This window comes from Pelodiscus sinensis, chromosome 3 (genome assembly GCF_049634645.1).
Source record: "Pelodiscus sinensis isolate JC-2024 chromosome 3, ASM4963464v1, whole genome shotgun sequence".
Taxonomy (NCBI): domain Eukaryota; kingdom Metazoa; phylum Chordata; order Testudines; family Trionychidae; genus Pelodiscus; species Pelodiscus sinensis.
Genome location: NC_134713.1, coordinates 1,803,175 through 1,829,080, shown reverse-complemented (window position 1 = coordinate 1,829,080; position 25,906 = coordinate 1,803,175). Strand labels below are relative to the sequence as shown.

General features: G+C 59.5%; 2 protein-coding genes across 4 annotated transcripts in view; both read left to right on the top strand.

Annotated features, from left to right (window-relative positions):
• The window catches only part of CIMIP2C (ciliary microtubule inner protein 2C), a 56,877-nt gene extending 32,817 nt beyond the window's left edge, over positions 1-24,060 (top strand). For 2 of the 3 annotated variants that reach the window (XM_075925969.1, XM_075925970.1), the window contains exons 3-4: positions 395-507; positions 23,818-24,060. In XM_075925969.1, coding sequence (XP_075782084.1) covers positions 395-507; positions 23,818-23,962 — 258 coding nt within the window. In that variant the 3' untranslated portion in view covers positions 23,963-24,060. Of the gene's footprint in view, positions 1-394; positions 508-4,211; positions 4,365-23,817 lie in introns of those variants that run through there. The other variant, XM_075925971.1, reaches the window with a different exon arrangement.
• On the top strand, positions 14,034-15,793 carry LOC142827719 (uncharacterized). Its single transcript, XM_075923227.1, has 2 exons — positions 14,034-14,973; positions 15,169-15,793. Exons 1-2 carry the CDS (start codon positions 14,424-14,426, stop codon positions 15,693-15,695), a joined length of 1,077 nt encoding a protein of 358 aa, XP_075779342.1. The 5' UTR covers positions 14,034-14,423; the 3' UTR covers positions 15,696-15,793.
• Positions 24,061-25,906: the final 1,846 nt, after the last annotated feature.

Below are 25,906 nucleotides of genomic sequence, written 5' to 3'. Positions count from 1 at the left end.
TCCCCCCTGTGGTTTCCCCCCTTCGCCTCCGGAACGGCTCCCGCTGTCCCTGCCGAATTCCCCGGCCTCGCACAGAGGCGGGTTCTCAGGCGCCCAGCTCCCCTGGACGTGCTGCGCAGAGGGCGCCGGCGGGCGGGGCGCCGAGAAGCACAGCTGGCATGTCTACAGCCGTGCAGCCGGCCGGGCCTTTGGGCCGCCGGGAGGAAGAGAGGGCCCTGCCCGAAGAACCAGGCAATCCGGAGGCGAAGGCGGCCCGGGGAAGGAGGGATGCAGCCCACCCGGTTATCTTTTCCCATCGCAGTGGTATTATTTTAACCCTTCGGTTGCCTTGCCAGCAAAGGCAGCTCTGTCCCGGGCCCGAACCCTGGTCCTGAGCCGCTTGTGTGTCCGGCAGCTTTCCCAGCGGCACCGCGAGCATTACCGCGACAAGACCGGGACGGTGCCCGTGGTCCCATACTTCGTGCTGCCGGTCGCGGAGAAGGAGAAGTACCCCCACCCTCTGGATCTGTGAGTAGCCACAGCACCCCCCTCCCCCCACACCAGCTCACGGACCTTCCTCCCTCCCACAGCCTGGGGGGAGAACAGAAATGGGTGCAGGTTGCTTGGTTCCCGAAACAACTCCCGTGGAGTGGGCAGGCTCTGTCCAGCCCCAGACCCCTCTGGGGTTTCCCCAAGGGGAAACAGCTCCTCCCCGAAAGAGAGCAGGGCACATGCCGGATGCAGCCAAGAGGGGTAACGGAGGGAGGAGGTTTGGCTTGTTGTCTAAGGTTAAAAGGACAAGCCCAGGTTAAAAATCACAGGGCTAGATTCACCAAGGGACCGATCCCCAGAATCAGGCCCCGCTGGGGTTCACAAGTCCCTCCGCACCCCTTCCTCCCGCTTCGTGGCTGCTGAAACCTGCAGGCACCTAAATCTCTTGGCACCCCGGTCTGGCAGAACAAGCTCCACACGCCCGAGTTCTGAGCCAGGGCTCTGTCTCCTGTGGCAGCCGTTCCGCTGCCGGGAAATCATTTCAAACGACACTGGCGCAGGATCCTGAGTCTGCCGTTAGGGTCGCCAGGGGTCCGGTATTTGGGGCCTCTGTCAGGTTAAAAAAGCCGGAAAATACCGGACATTTCTGGGTTTTCTCGGACGGAAGGTCGCTTGGGACATTCTTCCCCTGTCACGTCTGGCGGGGCGGGAGGAGTGGGGATTTAAAGATGCAGCGACTCTTTTTGTGTGTGTGTGCGGGTTGGTTTGTTTTCTCAACAACTTTGGTCCCCCGGTTTTTCTTGTTTTTTGCTCCACCTAATTTTTCTCCACCCCGTTTGGGATTTTTTGGTGAAAGTATCTGGCAACCTTTTCTGCCCGCTCCCGTGCGAGTGCTCTAACCAGTAGGCCACAGAGCCATGCTACTCCAGGCGCGTTGGCGCTCTGGTTCTTTCCTGGGGGAGCTGTTCTGCAGCGGCAAGGCGAGGGAGGGGGGCGTCCACGCCACCGCGCTGTGGGGCGGATGGTTGCCACAGCTGCTGACAGGGTTCTCCCAGCGCTGTGGTTAATCCACCCCCAGGTGGGCGGTGCTGGGGTGGGCGGAAAATCTTCCCCCACCAGGGCTCCGGTCGGCTTCCCCTTGTCTCTCGAGAGTGTCCGTTTTTCACATCCCTGAGCAACGCCACTAGGCCAGCCTCGGCAGGCGGGCGGGGCAGACCTGGCCCCGTCCCCGATTTTCCCATTGGCCCGTGGTGAGGCCTTCCCTCTGGGAAGGGGCAAGTCCCCACTGATATCCCTTCCCCTTGGACGCGGGGAGGGACTTGAGCGCTCTGAGCTAGAAGTCCTGCTCCTCGCCCCTCTCCCCCAAATTCGCTTGCTAAAACGGTGTCCTCCTGGAGGGGTCACTGCCCCGTCCAGCCCAAGGGGGTCAAATGGCTCTGTCCCCCCAAACCCGCTCCCCTCCGTCCACCTGGTCTTGTATCTTCTGTGCCCTCCCGTTCCCTTCTCTGATGCCTCCCGCGGATTCTCTCTCCTCCCGCGCGTTTCCTGCACGTGCTCTCTCCCTCCCGTCTCAACCGGCACCTGCGTGTCCACACCCTCCTCCTCAGCCACCGCCACGGCCACCGTGGGTCCCTCGGAAACGCGCCACGCTCCCCTCCGCAAGGTGTCTGCATGGTCCTGCTCCCCCGGAGCTCGCCTGCTTCCCATCTCCCCTCCGGCAACTCGTCTCCTGCATCCATCTCTCTGCTCTGCTTGGCTGCGCTTTACCTCTCCTCCTACCCCAGGCCTGGGGATCGCCACGTCCCCTCGGAGCCTTCCTTGGTCTCCGCTCTGTTCTCCTCCCCCAGCCATCTCTCCGTTCCCAGAGCCACCCTCGCCTCATGCCAGTGACCTGTGAGCACCTCCCTGCCTCAGTTTCTCCGGCTGTAAAGTGGGGCTAAGGAGCCACAGTTGCAAAGGGCATTGTGGTCTCGATCGCCTGTTGGCCCGTCTGTGAAAGGGGGCGGAGACACCGGTGGGGAGGTGTGATCGGCTGGTGTCTGCGAAGCGTTAGGGGGCTCCTGGGCCAAAGAGGCAGTAGGCTGGAGGGGCATTATGCAAAGCTACAGGCGGCCTCGTCCATCCTGCTGGCTGCCAGGGCTCTCGTTCAGACACGAGCGATTTCCGGGCAGGTCGCGGGCCTGTCACATACAAGAAGCCCGGCAAGAACATCCCAGTGGTCCCTTCTGGCCTTAGCATCGCTGAAGAGCAGCAAAGCAAGGCCCGGCCTGTCGCCAGCACGTGCCCCCACCTCTGTGTCCCTCCAGGGAGCCCGGAGCACCCCCTACCTCTGAGGGAGGACACGCCGGAGGGTTCTCAGCACAAGGACTCGAGCCACGGCGGGAGGCAGCGTGATCTGCCCCAAACCCAGGCGGCTTTTCGCCGGGCAGCGACGCCTTTTCATTTCTGTTGCCTGGGCACTGCTGTAAGAAGCCCCCTGGGTGCACAAGGCTGGCACACACCCCGCCTTTGCACGGCACCGCTGGCTTCACTTTGCACGGCACTGCTGGCTTCACTTTGCACGGCACTGCTGGCTTCACTTTGCACGGCACTGCTGGCTTCACTTTGCACGGCACCGCTGGCTTCACTTTGCACGGCACTGCTGGCTTCACTTTGCACGGCACCGCTGGCTTCACTTGGCTCGGCACCGCTGGCTTCACTTTGCACGGCACCGCTGGCTTCACTTTGCACGGCACTGCTGGCTTCACTTTGCACGGCACTGCTGGCTTCACTTTGCACGGCACCGCTGGCTTCACTTTGCACGGCACTGCTGGCTTCACTTTGCACGGCACCTCTGGCTTCACTTGGCTCGGCACCGCTGGCTTCACTTTGCATGGCACCGCTGGCTTCACTTGGCTCGGCACCGCTGGCTTCACTTTGCACGGCACCGCTGGCTTCACTTTGCACGGCACCGCTGGCTTCACTTGGCACGGCACCGCTGGCTTCACTTTGCACGGCACCGCTGGCTTCACTTTGCACGGCACCGCTGGCTTCACTTTGCACGGCACTGCTGGCTTCACTTTGCACGGCACTCCTGGCTTCACTTGGCAGCCAGTCTTCGGGTTTTGCTCTTTCCCCTGGGTTTTCTGCAGCATTTTCTCCTCCCCCACCCCCCAGCCCTCTACATGTTTCCATGCAGCTGTATGGTCAAGCCCAGGGCTGCTTTCCAGGCACTGCTGGTGTTGAGGGGGGGAGGGCAAAGTGAGCTCAGACACGGGGAAGGCACCAGTCCCCAGTGTGTGTAGACCCGGGATCTGCGGGCAGCTTTGCTCCGGGGGCATCTGCTTCTTCTGCAGCAGTTTGTTCCGAGTCTTTCGCCGTCCCTGGTTTGTTCAACGGCGAAGCTGGCGAGTTCTGCACGGACAGACCTGGTGCCTGCTGCCCCTTTCTGTCTGCACCTCTCACCCCTCCGAGAGGGCCAGCAGAGGCAGGCTAGCCGGCATCCTGGATGCTGATCATGGAGTGAAGCTTGAAGTCCACGAAAAGCCAGGGCGGCTGACAGGGCCCTCGCTGCCCTGGAGAGCTCGTCATTAGGACACCTAGTAGCAGAAGGACATAGGCACCTGTAACTGTGGAAATAGATCTCTGGGTTCAGAATCCAGCTGCCTAAAACGAACCCCATGGTTCCAGCTCTCCGTTTGATATTCCAGCCAACAGTATCCTACTGTCTAACGTTTCTCTCCATTAACCCCCCCTTTTAGCCCTATGCACAATGCGTCTGCCCTGGAAGGCTCTTTGGAGAACTAATGAAAGTGCCAGAGCTGGAAGAGGATTTTAGACAAACTCTGCTACCTACAGAACACTTGGGAGAAAGGATGTCTTTGTTGAAATTAGCCCTTCCCGCAGATTTCCTGAGATTTCCCAAAGAGTGCCCCAACGCAGCCAAGGAAGATCAGACGTGGCAAGGCAAAACAGGAGCAGGCACAAAATGCCAAGCTGCTTGGCCTTCGGACAGCCCACCGTTGGAGCTCCTTGGCCCATCACCATGCTTGGGATGCAAGGACAGAACCATAGAATCCTAGAACATTAGAGCTGGAACGGACCTCGAGACGTCATCAAGTCCAGTCCCCTGCCCTCACGGCAGGACCCAGCACCGTCTAGATCATCCCTGGCCGGTGTCTGTCCAACCTGCTCTTAAATATCTCCAGAGATGGAGATTCCACAACCTCCCCCATCAACTTATTCCAGGGCGTCACGGCCCATTTAGCCTGGCACCTGGAACTCAGAAATACCGACTCCAGTCTGTAGCCACAGAACAACTCAGGAGGCAGGGTGGCTTAATGCCACCTTCCCACTCCCCATCCCCATCCCGTTCTGAGCCCACTCTAGGCCTGACGGATCCCCTGCTCGAATAGCCTGAATGCTGGTCCCATTTGTGCCTGCCTGCCCGAGTGGTCAGTTGATTCATGGAGTCCGAGGCCGGGAGGGACCCCGGTGGTCAGCTAGTCTGACCTCCTGAAGCTGCCCCACAGTAACCCCTCGAGCAGAGCTTCCAGGCTGCTCCAGTCTGGAACGGGCCTGGCCTAAAAAGAACGCACCCGGGCACGCCCCGGCTCCTTGCCGAAGACGGACGTGGCGATCGCGTGATCCGCTCCCTTTCGGGAGGGACCATCTCTCGGGAGAACGATGGATGTCCCTCCGCGTGGGCGAGGGATCCTGGGGGCACCTCCATCTTTGTCTTCACTCCTGCTCTTGCCTTCCGAGGCGCCTTGGCTAAGGACAAAGGACCCGGAAGGATCTCTCGACCCACCCTACCACAGGATCTGCTCCAGAGACTTTTAAGCCAGCAGTTTGCTACACCCCTGCACCCGGAACCGGGGGATTGATGTGTGTGATGGATGCGCTGTAACAGTCTCCCTCTCCGCCGCTTCTTCCTTTCATTAATAAACCTTTCGATGGTAGAGGCTACAGGACTGGCCCGGCGCACTCTTTGGGGTAAGATCCAAGGTGTAAATTGGCCTGGACTGTGGCTGCTCCTTTGGGACTGGGAGAACCTGTCTGGAGTTGGGGAGATTGGGTTTATAACCTCTCCCCTGTGTGAGGGGGGCTGGGGGGCACAGGGAGCACTGGGGTGTCTGAGGGGAGGTGGGGGATGGGTTAGAACCTCTCCCCTGTGTGAGGGGGGCTGGGGGGCACAGGGAGCACTGGGGTGTGTGAGAGGAGGTGGGGGGTGGGTTAGAACCTCTCCCCTGTGTGAGGGGGGCTGGGGGGGGCACAGGGAGCACTGGGGTGTCTGAGGGGAGGTGGGGGGATGGGTTAGAACCTCTCCCCTGTGTGAGGGGGGCTGGGGGGCACAGGGAGCACTGGGGTGTGTGAGGGGAGGTGGGGGATGGGTTATAACCTCTCCCCTGTGTGAGGGGGGGCTGGGGGGCACAGGGAGAACTGGGGTATCTGAGGGGAGGTGGGGGATGGGTTAGAACCTCTCCCCTGTGTGAGGGGGGGCTGGGGGGGCACAGGGAGCACTGGGGTGTGTGAGGGGAGGTGGGGGATGGGTTAGAACCTCTCCCCTGTGTGAGGGGGGCTGGGGGGCACAGGGAGCACTGGGGTGTCTGAGGGGAGGTGGGGGATGGGTTATAACCTCTCCCCTGTGTGAGGGGGACTGGGGGGCACAGGGAGCACTGGGGTGTCTGAGGTGAGGTGGGGGATGGGTTAGAACCTCTCCCCTGTGTGAGGGGGACTGGGGGGCACAGGGAGCACTGGGGTGTGTGAGGGGAGGTGACGGATGGGTTAGAACCTCTCCCCTGTGTGAGGGGGGCTGGGGGGCACAGGGAGCACTGGGGTGTGTGAGGGGAGGTGGGGGATGGGTTAGAACCTCTCCCCTGTGTGAGGGGGGCTGGGGGGCACAGGGAGCACTGGGGTGTCTGAGGGGAGGTGGGGGATGGGTTATAACCTCTCCCCTGTGTGAGGGGGGCTGGGGGGCACAGGGAGCACTGGGGTGTGTGAGGGGAGGTGGGGGATGGGTTAGAACCTCTCCCCTGTGTGAGGGGGGCTGGGGGGCACAGGGAGCACTGGGGTGTCTGAGGGGAGGTGGGGGGATGGGTTAGAACCTCTCCCCTGTGTGAGGGGGGCTGGGGGGCACAGGGAGCACTGGGGTGTGTGAGGGGAGGTGGGGGATGGGTTAGAACCTCTCCCCTGTGTGAGGGGGGCTGGGGGGCACAGGGAGCACTGGGGTGTCTGAGGGGAGGTGGGGGGATGGGTTAGAACCTCTCCCCTGTGTGAGGGGGGCTGGGGGGCACAGGGAGCACTGGGGTGTGTGAGGGGAGGTGGGGGATGGGTTAGAACCTCTCCCCTGTGTGAGGGGGGCTGGGGGGCACAGGGAGCACTGGGGTGTCTGAGGGGAGGTGGGGGGATGGGTTAGAACCTCTCCCCTGTGTGAGGGGGGCTGGGGGGGCACAGGGAGCACTGGGGTGTGTGAGGGGAGGTGGGGGATGGGTTAGAACCTCTCCCCTGTGTGAGGGGGGCTGGGGGGCACAGGGAGCACTGGGGTGTCTGAGGGGAGGTGGGGGATGGGTTATAACCTCTCCCCTGTGTAAGGGGGGCTGGGGGGCACAGGGAGCACTGGGGTGTGTGAGGGGAGGTGGGGGATGGGTTAGAACCTCTCCCCTGTGTGAGGGGGGCTGGGGGGCACAGGGAGCACTGGGGTGTCTGAGGGGAGGTGGGGGATGGGTTATAACCTCTCCCCTGTGTGAGGGGGGCTGGGGGGCACAGGGAGCACTGGGGTGTGTGAGGGGAGGTGGGGGATGGGTTAGAACCTCTCCCCTGTGTGAGGGGGGCTGGGGGGCACAGGGAGCACTGGGGTGTCTGAGGGGAGGTGGGGGGATGGGTTAGAACCTCTCCCCTGTGTGAGGGGGGCTGGGGGGCACAGGGAGCACTGGGGTGTGTGAGGGGAGGTGGGGGATGGGTTAGAACCTCTCCCCTGTGTGAGGGGGGCTGGGGGGCACAGGGAGCACTGGGGTGTCTGAGGGGAGGTGGGGGGATGGGTTAGAACCTCTCCCCTGTGTGAGGGGGGCTGGGGGGCACAGGGAGCACTGGGGTGTGTGAGGGGAGGTGGGGGATGGGTTAGAACCTCTCCCCTGTGTGAGGGGGGCTGGGGGGCACAGGGAGCACTGGGGTGTCTGAGGGGAGGTGGGGGGATGGGTTAGAACCTCTCCCCTGTGTGAGGGGGGCTGGGGGGGCACAGGGAGCACTGGGGTGTGTGAGGGGAGGTGGGGGATGGGTTAGAACCTCTCCCCTGTGTGAGGGGGGCTGGGGGGCACAGGGAGCACTGGGGTGTCTGAGGGGAGGTGGGGGGATGGGTTAGAACCTCTCCCCTGTGTGAGGGGGGCTGGGGGGCACAGGGAGCACTGGGGTGTGTGAGGGGAGGTGGGGGATGGGTTAGAACCTCTCCCCTGTGTGAGGGGGGCTGGGGGGCACAGGGAGCACTGGGGTGTCTGAGGGGAGGTGGGGGGATGGGTTAGAACCTCTCCCCTGTGTGAGGGGGGCTGGGGGGGCACAGGGAGCACTGGGGTGTGTGAGGGGAGGTGGGGGATGGGTTAGAACCTCTCCCCTGTGTGAGGGGGGCTGGGGGGCACAGGGAGCACTGGGGTGTCTGAGGGGAGGTGGGGGGATGGGTTAGAACCTCTCCCCTGTGTGAGGGGGGCTGGGGGGCACAGGGAGCACTGGGGTGTGTGAGGGGAGGTGGGGGATGGGTTAGAACCTCTCCCCTGTGTGAGGGGGGCTGGGGGGCACAGGGAGCACTGGGGTGTGTGAGGGGAGGTGGGGGATGGGTTAGAACCTCTCCCCTGTGTGAGGGGGGCTGGGGGGCACAGGGAGCACTGGGGTGTGTGAGGGGAGGTGGGGGATGGGTTAGAACCTCTCCCCTGTGTGAGGGGGTCTGGGGGGGCACAGGGAGCACTGGGGTGTCTGAGGGGAGGCGGGGGATGGGTTAGAACCTCTCCCCTGTGTGAGGGGGGCTGGGGGGCACAGGGAGCACTGGGGTGTCTGAGGGGTTTGCTTTGCCAGGGTGGCAGCAGACGTGCTCGGGGTGGCTGGTTTGGTGCCTTACAGGGAGGACTCCCGGCTTGGGCTGGAAGTCGCCTGGTTCTGAGCATTGTGTCCTGATTGGACCCTCCCAGCTGATCTATTTCTAATCGTTTGATCCTTCTCCTGGTTCTTCTCCGAGCCCTTGTCAGTTTATCAGCCTCCTTTGGGGATGGTGGGCCCCAGCCCACGCTGGTCGCACCAGGGCCGAGCACACAGGCCACACCACCGCTCTGTTCCTAGGCCAGATCCTCTTGTGTATGGGGAAGCCCTGGACACACCCATGCCCCTGGGCCCTGCCCCTGGCATCAGCAGTGGGGGGGAGAGGGAGGGCCATGAAGCCCCCACTGCCCTGCGGAGAATCCTCTGCAGCGGGGAGCGTGGCTAGTGGCGCTGGCTGCAGGGATCCTGTGTGCCGGCGGAGCTGCGCAGGGGAGAATCCGGCCAGCAGATTGATAGGGGCTTGGGATCCGACTGCGGGGCTTGGCTCACACCCAGCGTCGGCAGGCCCTGCAGAATCGCCCCAGATACGGAGCCGCTCCCGGCCCCCCAGATGTGCTAAGAACCCTGGTCTGAGAGCTCCCATCCCAGGGCTTCCCCACCCGCCTAGGGAAATCGTTTGTCCTAGTCTCCGACCGAGACCTCCCCCACTGCAACGTGAGCCCATCGCTCCTTGTTCTGCCCCCACTGAGACCAGCCTCTCTCCAGCTCTTTGGACCCCCCTGCAGGGAGCTGCAGGCTGCTCTCAAATCCCCCCTCGCTCTTCCCTTCTGCAGACTAAACAACCCCAAATCCCTCAGCCTCTCCTCGTAGGTCATGTGCTCCAGCCCGGAATCATTTTGGTCGCCCCCCGCTGGACCCTCCCCAACGCGCCCACATCCTGTGTGTAGTGGGGGGCCCAGAACTGGCCAGATGTGGCCTCACCAGAGCCGAATAAAGGGGAATAATCACTTCTCTGGATCTGCTGGCCATGCTCCTCCTAATGCACCCCAATACGCCATTAGCCTTCTTGGCTACAAGGGCCTGTTGACTCATCTCCAGCTTTTCATCCACTGTAACCCCCAGGTCCTTTTCTGCAGAACTGCTGCTTGGCCAGTCAGTCCCCAGCCTATAACTGTGCTTGGGATTCTTCCGTCCCAAGGGCAGGACTCTGCACTTGTCCTTGTTGAACCTCATCAGATTTCTCTCCAACGCATCCACATCCTTTCTATAGTGGGGACACAGTACTCCAGATGTGGACACAGTACTCCAGATGAGGACACAGTACTCCAGATGTGGACACAGTACTCCAGATGAGGACACAGTACTCCAGATGTGGACACAGTACTCCAGATGTGGCCTCACCCGTGCCGAATAAAGGGCAATCATCTTTCCCCTCGATCTGCTGGCAATGCCCCTCTAGAACATCAGGCTACACGGACATCACTTCCCTGCTCCTTACGGCCACACATGGCAACTGCCCCAGGCCCGGTTTCATCTGGTACTTAGCTGTGGGTCAAGTTCGTCATGGGTGTAACTCCACCGACATCCCTGGGGTTGCACCAGGACCGCAAAGACACCAACACCGCAGGCTTGACGCTGACCGGCCGTCCCATGCTGGAGGTCTCAGCCAAACACAGAACAGGCCTTGGAGACGGGATTTCTTGTCCGGCCTGTGAGGTGCCCCTTGGCTGGTGGCACGTCAGAGGGGATGTTGGCCCTGCCACAGAGGAATTCAGCCCCTGGGCGGTCAGTCCAGCATCATCCGCGCTGCTGCCAGACCTTTGACCCGCACTCCCATTCTCGTGTTCTTCTCCTGTCCCGTGCGATCACCTGCTTTCTGGCGCCCATGGCCCCGCCTTCCTGAGTGAGTGGGCGGAGCAAAGGGAGACACCCCACGGGAAAAGAGGGGCAGCCATGATGGTGTAGCCAGGGCTTTGTCAGGCGGGACTCAAAAACCTCTAAGGATGGAGATCCCACCTTGTGCAAAGAGGAGACGAAGGGGGGGATAGGACAGAGGTCTATAAAATCATAGCTGGTGTGGAGAAAGTGAATAAGGAAAAGTGATTGACTTGTTCCCATCACATCGGAACTAGGTGTCACCCAATGAAATGACCAGGCAGCAGGTTTAAACAAACCAAAGGAAGTTTTCTTCACGCAGCGCACAATCAACCTGTGGAACTCCTCGCCAGAGGATGTGGTGAAGGCCAGGACTTTAACAGGGCTCAGAAAAGAGCTAGATATTCATGGAGGTTTGGTCCCATCAATACCTATTTGCCAGGCTGGGTAGGAATGGTGTTCCTAGCATGTTTGTCAGAGGCTGGAAATGGATGACAGGGGAGGGATCACTGCATGATTCCCTGCTCTGTTCCCTCCCTCTGGGGCACCTGGCCTTGGCCACTGTGGGCAGACAGGACCTTGGGCTAGGTGGACCTTGGGTCTGGCCCAGTCTGGTTGCTCTGATGTTCGTACGTTAAGAGGAGCATTGCCTAGTGGTTACAGCTGAGTGGAATTTGCCGTTCCTGTCCCATAGGAAATGCTGAGATTTCAGCACCTGTTTTCAACCCAGATCAGGATGAAAAGCTGAAATCACAGAACCATAAGTAAGGGTGGCCGAGACCTCGGGAGGCGTCATGTCCAACCGCCTGCTCCAAACAGGACCGACCGTAGCTCCATCATCCCAGCCAGGGCTTGGTCCAGCTGGGACTGAAACACCCCTAGGGATGGAGATTCCCCCTTACCCAAAGGGTTTATGGCAGAGAAATTCTGAAATGTTGAAATGTTTCGACCTTCCTGAAGCTGGCAGGTTCCTTTCTGGTCGTTGAAAGGGCCCGACTGGCTGCATTTCGAGTCTGTTCAGAGTCAAACGGCCCGTTGCCCCCCGGCTCCGCCTTGCCCCATCGGAGATGCTGTGGGGGCACGCGGCACCCCTGTTCTGTCCTTGGGCCGGGCGGGCAGAACTGTTCCATGGGAACACCACCCGGCCGCAAGGTTTCCTAGCCACTCTGCTCCGAGCACAGGACTGGGGCCCGAGAACCCTTCCTTCTGTTCCCGCCACTGACGGCCCGGTGTCCTTGGGCAAGTCACTTAAACCTTGCCGTGACTCAGTTTCCCCATCTGTAAAAAGGGGGTGTATCAGAGGGCTGCCCCTCTGGTAAGCATGCCTGCCTCAGTTTCCCTCCTAGCCTTCCCCAGAAACATTCCAAAGCTTCTTCCCAGGTAGAACTAGATTGTGGGCTTCCTTTGTTATGAGAGTCCAGTGCACATAAATCATAGTAAGATAAGTCTCAGTTCCCCGGCACCCCTCCCCCTGCCCTGGTGTCCTGCGCAGCCCCACTATCCCTACCCCCCGAGTGCCTGGCACAGCCCCAGTCCCCACCTTCTCCTCCTTCAACCGGGAGAGCCGCCCCAGCCCTTCCCCAGGCAAGTAACCCCGCGGATCCCAGCGGGACCCTCCGGCACTCCCTGCTGGGAGGTGATCTTCCCAGGGAAGTGTCCCTCACTTCTCCCCCTGGCCCTCCCATGATGCCCCTGGGCCCGGCTTCCTGCCCCTGGACATGTCAGCGCTGCAGCCTGGCCTTCGGGCTTGTGGAGATCAGCCTGCACCCCCTGCCCTGCTTTCTGCCTTCCATGAGGAGCCCCCATCTGGCTTGGCAGCTCCCATCTGCCAGCCTGCCTCTCCCTCCGGAAGCTGTGACTGGCTCGTCCGTCCCTCTCTGACGGTCCTAGGGTGGCCCTTCGCTCACTGGCTCTCTCTCTGTTCCGTTATAGACTCCCCACGTTACCCTGGCCTCTTGATTAGCCAGGCGGGGTCATCTGCCCTGGCACAGGGGCCCTAGACCTACTTGATATCCTGGGGCCACACAACCTGTGAGAGGGATCTATCTGGGGAAACTGAGGCCCGGCCCAGTTTAAGTGCCTTGCCTGGCTACCTCCCATCTTAGGTGTCACAGAGCCCCCGACACCCTAAATGCGGCACCCCTCCCTGCCTGCAATGCACGGATCCTCCTAGCACCCCGGTGAGGCCGGGCCCTGCTCTGCTCCCCGGTGCACAGATGGGAAACTGAGGCACAGCGCCCTCCCGCCTCGTGACTTGACAGCCCGGACGTGTTCCTCCTACCCTGGGGAGAGGTGACGTGTCCCCGTTACATTTTGCCCGCAGCACTGCGCCCGGGAGGCAGGCTGACGAGAGGATCGGGATGGTTTTCATTTGTGTCGTGGCCAGAGGGCGGGGTGTGTGGAGGCTACTGGGGAAAGGAGACTTGCTCCCTCGGGTGGAACCGGCATCCAGCATGTCGAGCGCTGTTCAGTAATTCATGCCGGGCTGATGCTGCTTCCGCAGAGCAGAGGAAGGTCCCACAATTTAGCTGGTCAGATGCCGCCTCCCAGGTGGCTGGCCGTTCATAAGGACCCAGCTGCTTTGGGCCAGCCCGTACAGCCATTTCTCTCCCTCCTATTTTCTTTACCTTATGAATTCCTGAAGGGAGCCTCGTCCTCAGAGGCACTTGGACTGCAGCTGTGATGCCAGCAACTCATCCCGGCATCGCTTCTGGAATCACAGAGGGAGAGATAATCCTCACGTGATAACATCCCCTGTCACCCACCTCCAGAGAAACAGAGGGCCACCATTCCTACCCGTCCTGGCTAATAGCCATTGATGGACCTAACCTCCATGAATCTATCTAGCTCTTTTTTGAACCCTGTTAAAGTTCTAGCCTTCACCGCATCCTCTGGCAAGGAGTTCTACAGGTTGACTATGTGCCGAGTGAAGAAAAACTTCCTTTGGTTTGTCCATCTCACTGGAGATGAAGTCATCTCAAGAAAGCCCCAATGCTTAGAAACAGCCCCTTAGCTTCTTTCTCTCCTGATCGCCCCACGCCTGCAGTGGAGACCCCCTGGGGGTCCAAATGTTTAAATTATGGAATAAATTGGTGGTTCTGGCTGTCCAGATCTTACCCACACCCCGATTCCTTATCCCACCGCCATCACATACTGTGAGCTCATTGTCCCCGAGTGTGTCAAAATGCCTCCTTTCAAATAATGGCACAGGGATGCTTCTCCTAGGGGATATAGGCCCAGGTGTTTCAAGAACAGATGGCAGATCTGAATTGTCACATTGTGTCTAACCATCTGCTCGTGAATACACAAAGTCAAAATCCTAGGAATGTGGGCAGAAGGATTAGATTATTTCTCCAGTGAGAAGCAACTATAAATAATTTCATTTTTTTAAGTGAAAACCTACATAAAGAGGACACAGGTTGCAAAGTCAAGCTCTTGAGAGTCAGGAATTGGCAAAGTGAAGATTGCCTGGGCAGCCTTCACTTTGCTCCTTTGTGCATGTGCATTACAAGATCGTGATCATGTAATTAAAGATTATCATGGTATATGGAAGCACAGTCCATGTGAAACAGGCATGTAGTGCAAATTAGAGGCACAAACAAACCGTGTTCCACATAGCTTGAATTCCAGCTTTGTCTTCTGTTTACCAGGAAGCATAGCATGTCTGCTATGCTACATAGCACTCAGGGTATGTCTACACTAGAAAGTTAGTTCGAACTAACGGACGTTAGTTCGAACTAACTTTCCTATGCGCTACACTAGCGCTCCGTTAGTTCGAACTTAATTCGAACTAACGGAGCGCTTAGTTCGAACTAGGTAAACCTCATTTTACGAGGACTAACGCCTAGTTCGAACTAGCTAGTTCGAACTAAGGGCTGTGTAGCCCTTTAGTTCGAACTAGTGGGAGGCTAAGGCTTCCCAGGTTTCCCTGGTGGCCACTCTGGCCAACACCAGGGAAACTCTATTGCCCCCCTCCCGGCCCCGGAGCCCTTAAAGGGCCATGGGCTGGCTACTCACTTTGTGCCAGTTGCAAGGCTGCCAGCACCCGTGCCTGCACAGCCTGCACCTGCCACAGGATGAGCCAGCCATCCGAGGGCTCCCAGCCCTCCACTGCTCCCCACGACCAGCCTGGCGGCTCCCGGGAGCCTGCCCGGGGGCGCAAAAGGCGGGCGCCCGCCTGGTCAAGTGCGGAGATCGTGGACCTCATCGAGGTTTGGGGGGAAGCCTCAAATGTCCACGATCTCCGCACTAGCCACCGGAACGCGGCCGTCTATGGACGCATGGCTGCCAGCCTGGCCGCCAGGGGCCACCAGCGCAGCCGGGAGCAGGTGCGCTGCAAGATTAAAGACTTGCGGCAGTCCTACTCCCGGGCCTGCCTGCCAGAGGCTGACCCGGAGGCCTGCCCCCACTTCCATGCCCTGGACCGCATCCTGGGGCCTCATGCCGTCCCTGCCCCCCGGGACGTGATTGACCCCGGGGCAGAGGGACCGCTCCTGGACACCGAGGAGGAGGAAGAGGGCTCTGAGAGCCAGGAGCCTGCCGCCAGCCTTCCCAGGACCCGGGACCCCCGAGGCACCCCACAGAGCCGCTCGCCTGCATCATCAGAGGCCGGGGAGGCGTCCACCTGTGAGTACCCTCGTGTTCCCCTTATGTGTACGGGGGGCTGGGGCGAGAGGGAGCCCCGGGACCGTGCGCCTGGGCCTTGCCCACTACGGAGCAGCAGCTGGGGATCCTGCAGGGGCCCTGGCCTTGCAGAGGGGAGCTGGGTTTCACACACCTGGGCCCCTGGGGTAATTGACCGCTGGTCTTCTTGCACCACAGCTGCAGCACCGGGGACTGCAGGGCGCACCACACAGCCTGCAGCAGCCGCCCGCGCCCGGGCAAGCAGGACAGCCAGGAACCAGGAGGACTACCAGAGGCGGCATCTCCGGTTCCTGGACCGACAGCTCCGTCTCCAGGACCACTGGGTCCAGGAGGACCTCAGGCTGCGCCAGAGGAGTCTGGAGGCCCTGGAGGAGCAGGGCCGTGCCCTGCGAGGCCACCTCCAGAGCCTGCTAGACCGCTTTCCATTTCCTCCTCCCCCTGCTCCCCCTCTTGCTCCCCCTCTTGCTCCCCCTGCTCCCCCTCTTGATCCCCCTCTTGCTCCCCCTGCTCCCCCTCTTGATCCCCCTCTTGCTCCCCCTGCTCCCCCTGCTCCTCCTGTTCCTCCTGCTTCCGCTCCTGCTTCCGCTCCTGCTTCATCCACACCCCCTGTCCTCTCTGCCCCCCCCTCCACAACCATTCCCCACCGACGCCCCCGGACCCGCAGTGTGGCGAGACGGGAGAGGCACCCAGACTCCCACCCCTGAGCTTTCCTTTCCCTTCCTCCCTTCCCTCCCCTCCCCTTCCAGCTCCCTCGTCCCAGGTTTCCCCCTCCCTTCTCCCACCTTCATTCCTCCCTCCCCCACCCCAGTTCTCTGAAATAAACAGACGTTTTTGTTTGAAAAACAGGTGTCTTTATTGTACAGTAGATAGGGAGGGGAAAGGGGAAGGGGGGGGGTAGGGTGGAAGAAGGCCCCGGTGGGGCATGCAGGGAGAGGTCAGTCCTCCTCCTCCTCCACCTGGAAGCTCTCCCGCAGGGCTTCCCGGATCCGGATGGCCCCCCGCTGGGCTTCCCGGACGGCGGTGGTGCGGGGCTGACCGTAGTGTCCAGCCATGCGGTCAGCCTCAGCCATCCAGGCTGGCAAGAAAGCCTCCCCCTTCCGCTCACACAAATTGTGGAGCACACAACATGCCGCCACCACGGGAGGGATGTTGTGCTCGGCCAGGTCCAGACGGGTGAGGAGGCATCGAAAGCGGGCTTTCAGTCGCCCGAAGGCCCCCTCCACCATGATGCGGGCCCTGCTCAGCCTGTTATTGAAGGCCTGGCGGGAGGGATTGAGGTGCCCCGTGTAGGGCTTCATGAGCCAGGGCTGCAGTGGGTAGGCGGCATCCCCCACCAGGCAGACGGGCATGTCCACGTCCCCGACCCTGATGTGGCGGTCGGGGAAGAAGGTCCCGTCCTGCAGCCGCTGGCACACGGAGGAGTTCCGGTACACCCGGGCGTCGTGTGCTTTGCCGGACCAGCCCACATTTATGTCCGTGAACTGTCCCCGGTGGTCACACACGGCCTGCAGGATGACGGAGAAGTACCCCTTGCGGTTCACGTACCGGGACGCCTGGTGTTCCGGGGCACGGATGGGGATGTGCGTCCCGTCGATGGCCCCCCCGCAGTTGGGGAAGCCGAGGGCGCCGAATCCCCGGATGACGGCATCCGGGTCGGCGAGGCGGACCACCCTGCGGAGCAGCACCCGGTTGATGGCCTTGACCACCTGCGGAGAGAGACACAGCAAAGCGTCAATCAGTGGGGCGCCCGGGTGGCTGGGAGCATTCATGCCCTGGCAGTGCCCCGCGCCCCACTCCCGGAAGCAACCCCCCTGGCGGCGTGTAGTACGGCCGGGACAGCCCGACCCCTCCGGTGCGGGGCGCCTTCGCCTCCTCCCGCCCCCCCCTTTGTCCCTGGGGCGGCCCATCCCCTCCTCGCAGCCCCCCTCCCCCCCGGCTCGGTGGCCGACGAGCGCCGTACCTGCATGAGCACTGCTCCGACAGTGGATCTCCCCACGCCGAACTGGTTCCCGACGGATCGGTAGCTGTCCGGCGTGGAGAGCTTCCAGAGGGCGATGGCCACCCGCTTCTGGAGGGGGATGGCGGGCCTCATGCGAGTGTCCCTTCTTTGCAGGGCAGGGGCGAGCCACTCGCAGAGCTCCAGGAAGGTGTCCCTCCTCATCCTAAAGTTCTGGGTCCACTGTCGGTCGTCCCAGCGCTCCAGGACGATGCGGTCCCACCAGTCGCTGCTGGTGTCCAGACGCCAGATGCGGCGGGGCACGCCGGTGCCGGGGCGCCGCCGCGGCTCCTCCATGGCCCCCAGGGCGGCCAGGTGGAGAGGCAGGGGGCTGACGTTCCCCAGGTGGTGCCAGGCAGCCTCGAGCCATTGCTGGCAGGCTTGCAGTAGCAAGTCCAGAACGTGCACCAGAAGGTGCAGGGCGAGCCGTGGCTCCATGTTGCCACCTGCGGCAGTCCCCCCCGAAGGGAAGCACCGACACAGACGGGCACAGAGACCGACGCTTTGCTGTCCCTCGGCAAGGTTGGCAAGCAAGCAGGAAAAGCTGAGAACCGGCTGTCCAGGGGGGGGTCCCTTTAAGCACGAGCCTCAGATAGCCTCAGACAGCAGCCACACAAAGCAACTGCTGACCTGATGCCCTGCCAGAACCGGTTTCAGCTGCCCTTAAATGCCCCCCTGCGTCCAATCAGTGTGGACGCGCTAGTTCGAACTAGCAAAACGCTAGTTCGAACTAGTTTTTAGTTCTAGATGCGCTAGTTCGAACTAGCTTAGTTCGAATTAACTAATTCGAACTAAGTTAGTTCGAACTAGCGCTGTAGTGTAGACGTACCCTCAGACATCTAGTGGTGCATCATATACTGCAAGTCAACATAGTATAAGCACATGCAATTTTCCCACAGAGCCCCTCATTCAAAGTGAATCAAGCTTTTGTGCCATTCTGTACTCTAGTTTTACTCCCTGCACCACCATACTTCATTCACTGTCCAACCTGTGCACAGAGCGTGACAGGGCACTGTCAACAGGATCATAGCCCAACAGGATTATGGATTCGCTTCATCACAGAGTCGATTAGGGACAGTTGCTTTTATTAATCTCACTACATCACTACTATTACAGGCTTAATACTGCCAGATGGTTACACAGCTACTGCAAAGTGACACATCAATAAGCACAGGCAGAGCAATGCAGAAGAGAGCAACAGGCACTTAGAAATGCTTACACCCCTTCAGTCTACGGGGAGTCCCGTTCTTGTCACCTTGCACCAGGCCACAGTGGACATGGCTCTAGCTGGGGGAATCCAGGGCACCCTCTGATCTAGGTCCCTGGTGAGACTTACCAGGCAACTCCCTACACTAGTTATACTACAGTTGTTTACCGAGTGTCCGCGAGCTGGCCCAGTGCCACACTCAACGTTCCCATGGGGCTGAGAACTGAGGTACTTTTATGTGATAGGCACCCTTGAGAAAAGTATGTGATTATATAGTTAGCGACTATTTTGTGATATACACTGTGATTCTGCAGTGCAGAAAAGTGTTCTGCAAGAACTGCAAAACTGGTTATTTGCCGTCTCTAGGGTCCAGGGAGAGTAAGATAACAAGAGGGTGGAATTACAGGTGTGCATTGCCAGTCACAGTACATGTGAAGCCATAACGTTATTACAGATGCATTTCTTCCTCCTCCTCACACACACACACTGACCATTCCAAATTTGCCTTTGGTTTTTGTGGCAATGCCTTATAGAAAAACATACAGTGATCTCATTATCTTCATAGACTGGGGGGGCCTGCTCTTGTTCGATGCGCCCCATCCCTGACTCCCACTGACTTGAGTCTCTGAAATTTCCTGAGCTTGAAAAGACCAGCTGCCTTTGGCACTCAGTTTCGGCCAGTCTCCGGGGTGCTCACTTGAAGTGCATTTTGATAGCCTTGAAGTAGAAAGTGCCCATCCATGGCTGTCTGAGTGGAAAGGTGGGAATTCAACCGTGGCCTGAGCAGACTGCTAAGATGCACGGATGCCATCTAGTGCCAGGAAGTAGGTTAATTTTCATGAGGCTCAGCAGAAATGAAATAGTCATAGACTACAAAGGTTTTCCCTAATGTCTAACTGTGACGGCGCGTTGGGGGTTCCCCGTCTCCTGCACCCCGAAATGGCACAAACAGACTGCACCAGCCAGTGGAATTGAGGGTGGTTTATTGCTCCTCCAGCACAGCGCAGCACAGATGTAATCTGGTTACAGGAACTGGGCTAGGATGCCTCAGGCCCCCTTGAGATGGGGGAGACTGGGCCCCTAAACTCCAGCCCCTTCCCCTAGGCTCTCCTCCATGCTCCTCCACAGTCTAACTAAATTCCCCTCCAGCCCTGCCCCCGCAGTCAGGGCAGCATTCCCCCTTCCTTTGTTCCTCTCCATGGGGGGTGTCTGGCCACTGGTTCAACCAGTTTGGCCTTATCTCTGCCTAGCCAGGTTTTCCCTGCTGGGTCTTGCTCCAGACAGCAGGGGTCACCACAGCCCAGCAATTACCCCCACTACGTCACACTAACCAAAACCTCCCTTGCTGCAGTTCAAGCCCATTGCTTCTTGTCCTGTCCTCAGAGGCCAAGGGGAACAAGTTTTCTCCCTCCTCCTTGTGACACCCTTTTAGGTACTTGAAAGCTGCTATTGTGTCCCCTCTCAGACTTCTCTTTTCTAAACTAAATAAGTCCAATTCCTTCAGCCTCCCCTCAGAGCTCATGGTTTCTAGACCTTTCATCATTTTTGATGCTCTTCTCTGGACCTTCTCCAATTTCTCCACATCTTTCTTGAAATGCGGTGCCCAGAACCAGACACAAGACTCCAACTGAGGCCTAATCAGCACAGAGCAGAGCAGAAGAATGACTCCTCGTGTCTGGCTCACCACACGCCTGTTCATGCCACCCAGAATCATGTTTGGTTTTTTGCAATAGTATCACGCGGTTGGCTCATATTTAGCTTGTGGTCCACTCTGACCCCTCAATCCCTTTCTGCAGGGCTCCTCCCTAGATAGTCGCTTCCCATTCCGTGTGCGACTCGGATTGTTCCTTCCTCAGTGGAGCCCTTTGCGTTTGTCCTTATTCAACTTCATCCTATTGACCTCTGACCATTTCTCCAGTTTGTCCTGATCAGTTTCAATTCTGACCCTCTCCTCCAAAGCACTTGCCACCCCGCCCAGCTTGGTGTCATCTGCAAACGTAATAAGCGTCCTCTCTATGCTGATATCGAAATCGTTGATGAAAATATTGAACGGAACCAGTCCCAGAACAGAGCCCTGCGGAACCCCACTGGTTCTGCCCTTCCTGTATGACTGTGAACCATTAATAACAACACTCTGAGGGTATGTCTACACTACCCCCCTAGTTCGAACTAGGGGAGTAATGTATGCATACCGAACTTGCTAAAGAAGCCCGGGATTTGAATTTCCCGGGCTTCATTAGCATAAAGCCGGCTCCGCCATTTTTAAAAGCCGGCTTGTTCGAACCCCGTGCCGCATGGCTACACGCGGCACGGGCTAGATAGTTCGAACTATGTAGTTATTCCGAACTATCTGTACGCCTCGTGGAATGAGGTGTACAGATAGATCGGAATGGCTACATAGTTCGAACTATCTAGCCCGTGCCGCATGTAGCCGCGCGGCACGGGGTTCGAACAAGCCAGCTTTTAAAAATGGCGGAGCCGGCTTTATGCTAATGAAGCCTGGGAAATTCAAATCCCGGGCTTCATTAGCAAGTTCGGTATGCATACATTACCCCCCTAGTTCGAACTAGGGGGGGTAGTGTAGACATACCGTGACTTACTTATCCAGCCAGTAGCAGGCAGTGTCGTGTGCAACTAGCACGCACCACGCTGCACGAGGCCTCACTTTACGTGTCACTTTGTGATCCCGGTAAAGAAAAAATGATGCAGAGAAACTTGCCAAATCTGGCAACCCTGCGCATGGGCCAAATGTCATCAAACTGCCTGGCGGGCCACCCTTAGAACATCAATGGGCCACAAGTGGGTTGCCCACCAGTGGCCTAGTCTGCGCTCTGCAGCACTGAGCAGAGAAGTCCACCCAGTTACCCCCCCATCTAGCCCAGGAATTAGTGTTTGGCAAATGCATCTTCCAAGAAGGCAGCCAGCCTTGACATGAAAAATCCCCCACATCCCTTGGGAGTTTGTTCCACGGCTCAGCCCCCAACCATGGCAGAAATGCGCATCCATAGAATCCTAAAGCTGGAAGAGACCTCAGGAGTCATCCAGTCCAGCCCCCTGCCCAAGGCAGGACCGATCCCAACTCAATCATCCCAGCCAGGGCTTTGTCACGCCGGGACTTAAAAATCTCTAGGGATGGAGATTCCACTCCCTCCCTAGGAAACCCAGCCCAGGGCTTCCCCACCCGCCTAGGGAAATAGTTTTTCCTAATCTCCAACCTGGACCTCCCCCTCTGCAACTTGAGACCATTGCTCCTTGTTCTGCATCCGTCACTACTGAGACCAGCCTCTCTCCAGCCTCTTTGGACCCCCCTTCAGGAAGTTGAAGGCTGCTCTCAAATCCCCCCTCACTCTTCGCTTCTGCAGACTAAACAGACCCAACTTCCTCAGCCTCTCCTCGCAGGTCATGTGTTCCAGTCCCCAAATCATTTTAGTCGCCCTCCGCTGGACCCTCTCCAATGCGTCCACATCCTTTTGGGGGGGGGACGACAATACTCCAGATGTGGCCTCACCAGAGCCGAATAAAGGGGAATAATCACGTCTCTGGATCTGCCGGCAATGCTCCTCCTAAAGCACCCTTATATGCCATTAGCCTTCTTGGCTACAAGCGTGCCTTGCTGACTCCTGTCCAGGTTCTTCATGCTCCATTTCATCTTTTGGGTCAGCTAACCAGCGCTCGGGAGAGCTCCCACGTTAAGTGTTTTCTCTCCCTGGGAATCTTTGGAGGCTTTTTTCTGCTCTGGGCCACTTTTCCAAAGCCATTTTAAAAATGAGGGCATGGAAGCAGGATTCCTGTACTGATCTCACCAATGCCACGTTGGTTAAATCAGACCCATGCTCCTAGGCCCTGTGCACGACTCACATCAGCTCATGTGGGGCCCACCCTGTGACCCATAGACGGCTCTCAGCAGAGGAGAACGGCATTGCAGGATTTTTCTCCTGTGCATCTTGCAGTCTAATGCTGGGGGTCTGGTGAGGCTCTCGATACAACGAGCACACGTTAAAATGAACGCACAAGCTCACGGTATTAGCAGTCTCGACTGCCATCTGAAGCCCCCGCCCTGGCAAGGGATGACTTGGGATAGCACCTTTTAGTTCCAAAGTCAGACCCGACGGGGCTGAGAAGTCACACGCCGTAGCTCTGGGGGGCCCAGCCCCCCCGCTCTCTTCCGGGGTGATGTTTCCAGTGCTCGGGCAGGGATCGAGTATGGGAACGGAACCTCTCAAGACCTCTATCTCGGGAGGGCTGCGCTCCCGGTCCAAGGTCAGGAATCGGGTCACGACGAGTCTGCCAGTCCGAGTGTAACCCCAGCTCAGCCTGGCGCGACCCATCGGGTTGGACGCCTCGGGACGGAGCGTCTGCCCCGCGCTGGCCCTGCCAGGGTTCAAACCAGTCCAGGGGGGCTGAGTGGCAGGCAAGGCAGCCACAGGGGAGACTGGATATCGTGGAATCCTAGAACCCGCGCACTGGAAGGGACCTCGAGAGGTCATCAAGTCCAGCCCCCTGCCCGCACGGCAGGGCCTGTATAAATAAGGGCTTCTGGAGGGGAGGAAAACACTCACTCTTGCTCCAGCTGGGGGGCAGGAAGGACCTGGCTGCCAGGGACACTGGAGCCTTCCTGAGACAGAGCAGGGCTGGGGAAAGGCAGGCAGAGCTGGGGAGCTCTGGCCAGGCAAGCGCCCAGGTGGCCAGGCCTGAGGGGTGCAGGGAGGCAGCAGGTCCACACGCCAGTGATGAGTAACCATGTCAGGCTGCAGTTTGCCCCCAGGCCGGAGCTAGATGCTGACTGGCAGGGGTCACCGAGGCAAGGTGAGTATAAGGGTTGGGGGTTCCCTGAGGGGGAGGACCCCAGAGCACGGGGGCCCTGAGGCAGTGCAGTACCTGGAGGGGGGGGACACCGCCATCTGGAGGGGACACAGGGCCTGATACAAGGTGGCAGAGCCATACTCAGGTAAGAGTAGATGAGATGCCGGCCAGAAGGGGGCGCTCCTCCACTGAGCGGAGCTACTTCCCGCGTGCCCAGCAGGAGGTACCACAGCGTGAGTCGCCCCGTGTGACACGCCAGCTGATCGAGTTCTGGGGAAACGCCGCGAATCCCCAGCTGACCCTGGGCTTCCTGCAGCTGGCCCTTTGAATCGCGCGGGTGCGTGGTTTAAAAGGACAACCGCCAAACAGCAGATCTGCGGATCAGCTGTGCGGCGGGATTTCCTGCCGGCCCTGGGTAAGCCGAGTTCCCAGCGGGGGGACTTGAACGTTTCAAAGGAGGAATGCGGAAGTGCCTATCGACTAGTCGATGGAAATTGATGGAGTTGCCTGGTCAATTACCCACATTTTAACACCCTTACTCTCGGGGTCCCTACCAGTTCCAGTGCTCTGCGATTCTATAATTTACCACGGACTCCAGCCGTGGTCGCTGACGGGGTTTCCCTTTCCCACCCTCCTAAACAGTTCTGCAGTTAGGGCCGGCACACGTGACCCGTATTCGCACGAGTGTGCACGTAGGCGTCCAATGATCTCCGTGGAACCACATGTGCAGGGCTCCGTGTCTCCCCGGCTCCCCCTTCCTCTCCCCTGGGGCTGATCCCCAGCCGTGTAACCCCTGTTCTGCTCTTCTGCTTCTCCCCAGCCCGCCTCTGAGCGCGAAGACCCAGTGGCATTTGTTCCGGGTGTCTCCAGAGAACCTCCGGACGTACCAAACCTTCCCCTCGGGGAAGAGAGTGACCTCCCAGGAGAGAGAAGTCAGAGACAGCTATTTTGAGTACAGAGCATGAGGACGGGGGTTCCCCTTCTCCCGCCAGGCTGGCAGGAGGGCGGTTCCTCGAAGAAGGAGCGGTGAGAAATAAAGCCTAGGGGTTAGAGCCCCCCTGGATTGTGTCTCCAGGCTGTGCTGTCTCTGCAAGGCAGGACAGCTCTTTTGCTCCCCGGCTGCCAGGCAAGGAGAGGCTACAGATATGGCTGCAGTGTCCGTCCCAGTCCACCCCTCTGCTGCTGTGTACGCAGAGAGGAAGCACAAGGGGGAGGCACACTGAGCGTAACAGATTCCCAGGCGGTCGGTGAGCATGCAGAGGCCTTGCTCCGGCTATTACAGCCTTTTATTGCCCTCCGGAGAGGTCAGGGGTCAAAGGGGAAGCCCCGCCCACAACTCGAACTGCACCGACAGCCTAGGCATAGCTCTATGGTGACCTAACGAGGCACCATTCACAGTGGGTGGCAAGTCACCCCTCTCTTCCCTTCCTCACACAATTTGTCAGCAGAGAAATAGTTAATAACAGGGACATTTTGGTGACCATCATTAGGTTCCAGAGTGAACGCCCCCCCAGGGATAAATAGCACCCCGTTGCTGCATTGTTTCAGGCTCTCTCAACGCTCACGGTCATAACTGGAGGCTTTTCTTCTCTGAAATAAGGGTCCAGAGACTTGTTTTGAACTGAAAGCATAGATTCTGGAGCAAAGAGTGGAGGCAGCAGGGAAACAGACTCCTTTGCCGGCCCCCTGGGGGAACATAAGAGCCACTTTCTGTGAGGTGTCCTTCCACCTTTTCTAACAAAGTAGTTCCCGTCACTGCGCCGATCCTGAGCATCAGCCCAGGAGCCGGCGAAGTCCGACGAGGCCCTATCGCTCAGGTTCACTAGCCCCTGAGGGTCCCTGCGGAGCACACAGGGCTTGTCCGGCCACCTGGCCAGGGCCCGTGTCTCCCTGGAGGACCAGGGAGAGAAAAGCAACACAGCGGTGCTGAAACAGTTGCCATAGAGACAGGCCCCACCCCAGAGGTGGCATTCATGTATGGGCCAGGATGCTCGCCCGTGTCTTTCCAGGCAGGCCACCGATTCAGAGCTCCCAGGGCAAGGTCTGGCCTACAGCGTGGCACAGAGAATTCTCCCATCCCGCCCGCCCTGAGCCCAGTGCTGGGTGTGGCTAAGGAGAGCCTCGGCCAGGCCACCAGGCGGCCTGACGTCACGGAGGGACGGACAAGCCACCGCTTCCCGTAGGAGCTTGTTCTGGGGGGGGTGAGGTCGCGTCGGGGTCCCCCCGCCTCCTGCACCCCCGTAGTGGCACGAACAGACTCCCCCAGCCAGTAGAACAGAGGGAGTTTATTGCTTCTCCAGGATACAGCACAGCACAGATGTGATCTGGTTACAGGGCAGGCCTAGGATGCCTCAGCCCCCTCGAGATGGGGGAGACTGGGCCCCTAAATCCCAGCCCCTTGCTTAGGCTGTTTCCTCTATGATCCCAGACACACAACTCCCAAACTCTCTTCCAGCCCTGCCCCCCAGCCAGGTGCTGGTCTCACCTTCCTCCCTTTGTCTCCCTCCCTGGGAGGCTGAGCCGGGGTGTCTGGGTTAATCCACATTTGGGGGAGTCAGTGAGAATCTCCCATCCCAGCGCAGGGAGACCCGGGTCACAGAGCAGACAGCCCCCCGCTACGTCACGGGGTGATCGGCATCCCGCTGCTCTTCTTTCCCATCGGCCCATTGGGCGAGGCTGGCCTTTGCCCGTGCCAGCCTCTGCTGCCCACGTCCTGGGCCTGCCCCGCAAGGTCCGAATGAACGGCCCCACCAGACTGCCCCTGCCTCCCTCTGCTTCTCGGCCTCTCCCCCACCAGGCCCTGCTCCTCCCTCCTAGCCAGCTTCCCCCTGCTGCCTCCTCGCCCCCCAGCCTGGGGCAGCTCCAGCAGGGATCTCCCTGCTCTTTGTAGACGCCCTCGATCCCTGTGG

Excerpts from the sequence above, each read along its gene's own strand:
- LOC142827719 (XM_075923227.1), top strand. The coding sequence starts at position 14,424 with ATGAGCCAGCCATCCGAGGGCTCCCAGCCCTCCACTGCTCCCCACGAC. Across the intron at positions 14,974-15,168 it reads GGCCGGGGAGGCGTCCACCT|CTGCAGCACCGGGGACTGCA; the intron begins GTGAGTACCCTC and ends CTTGCACCACAG.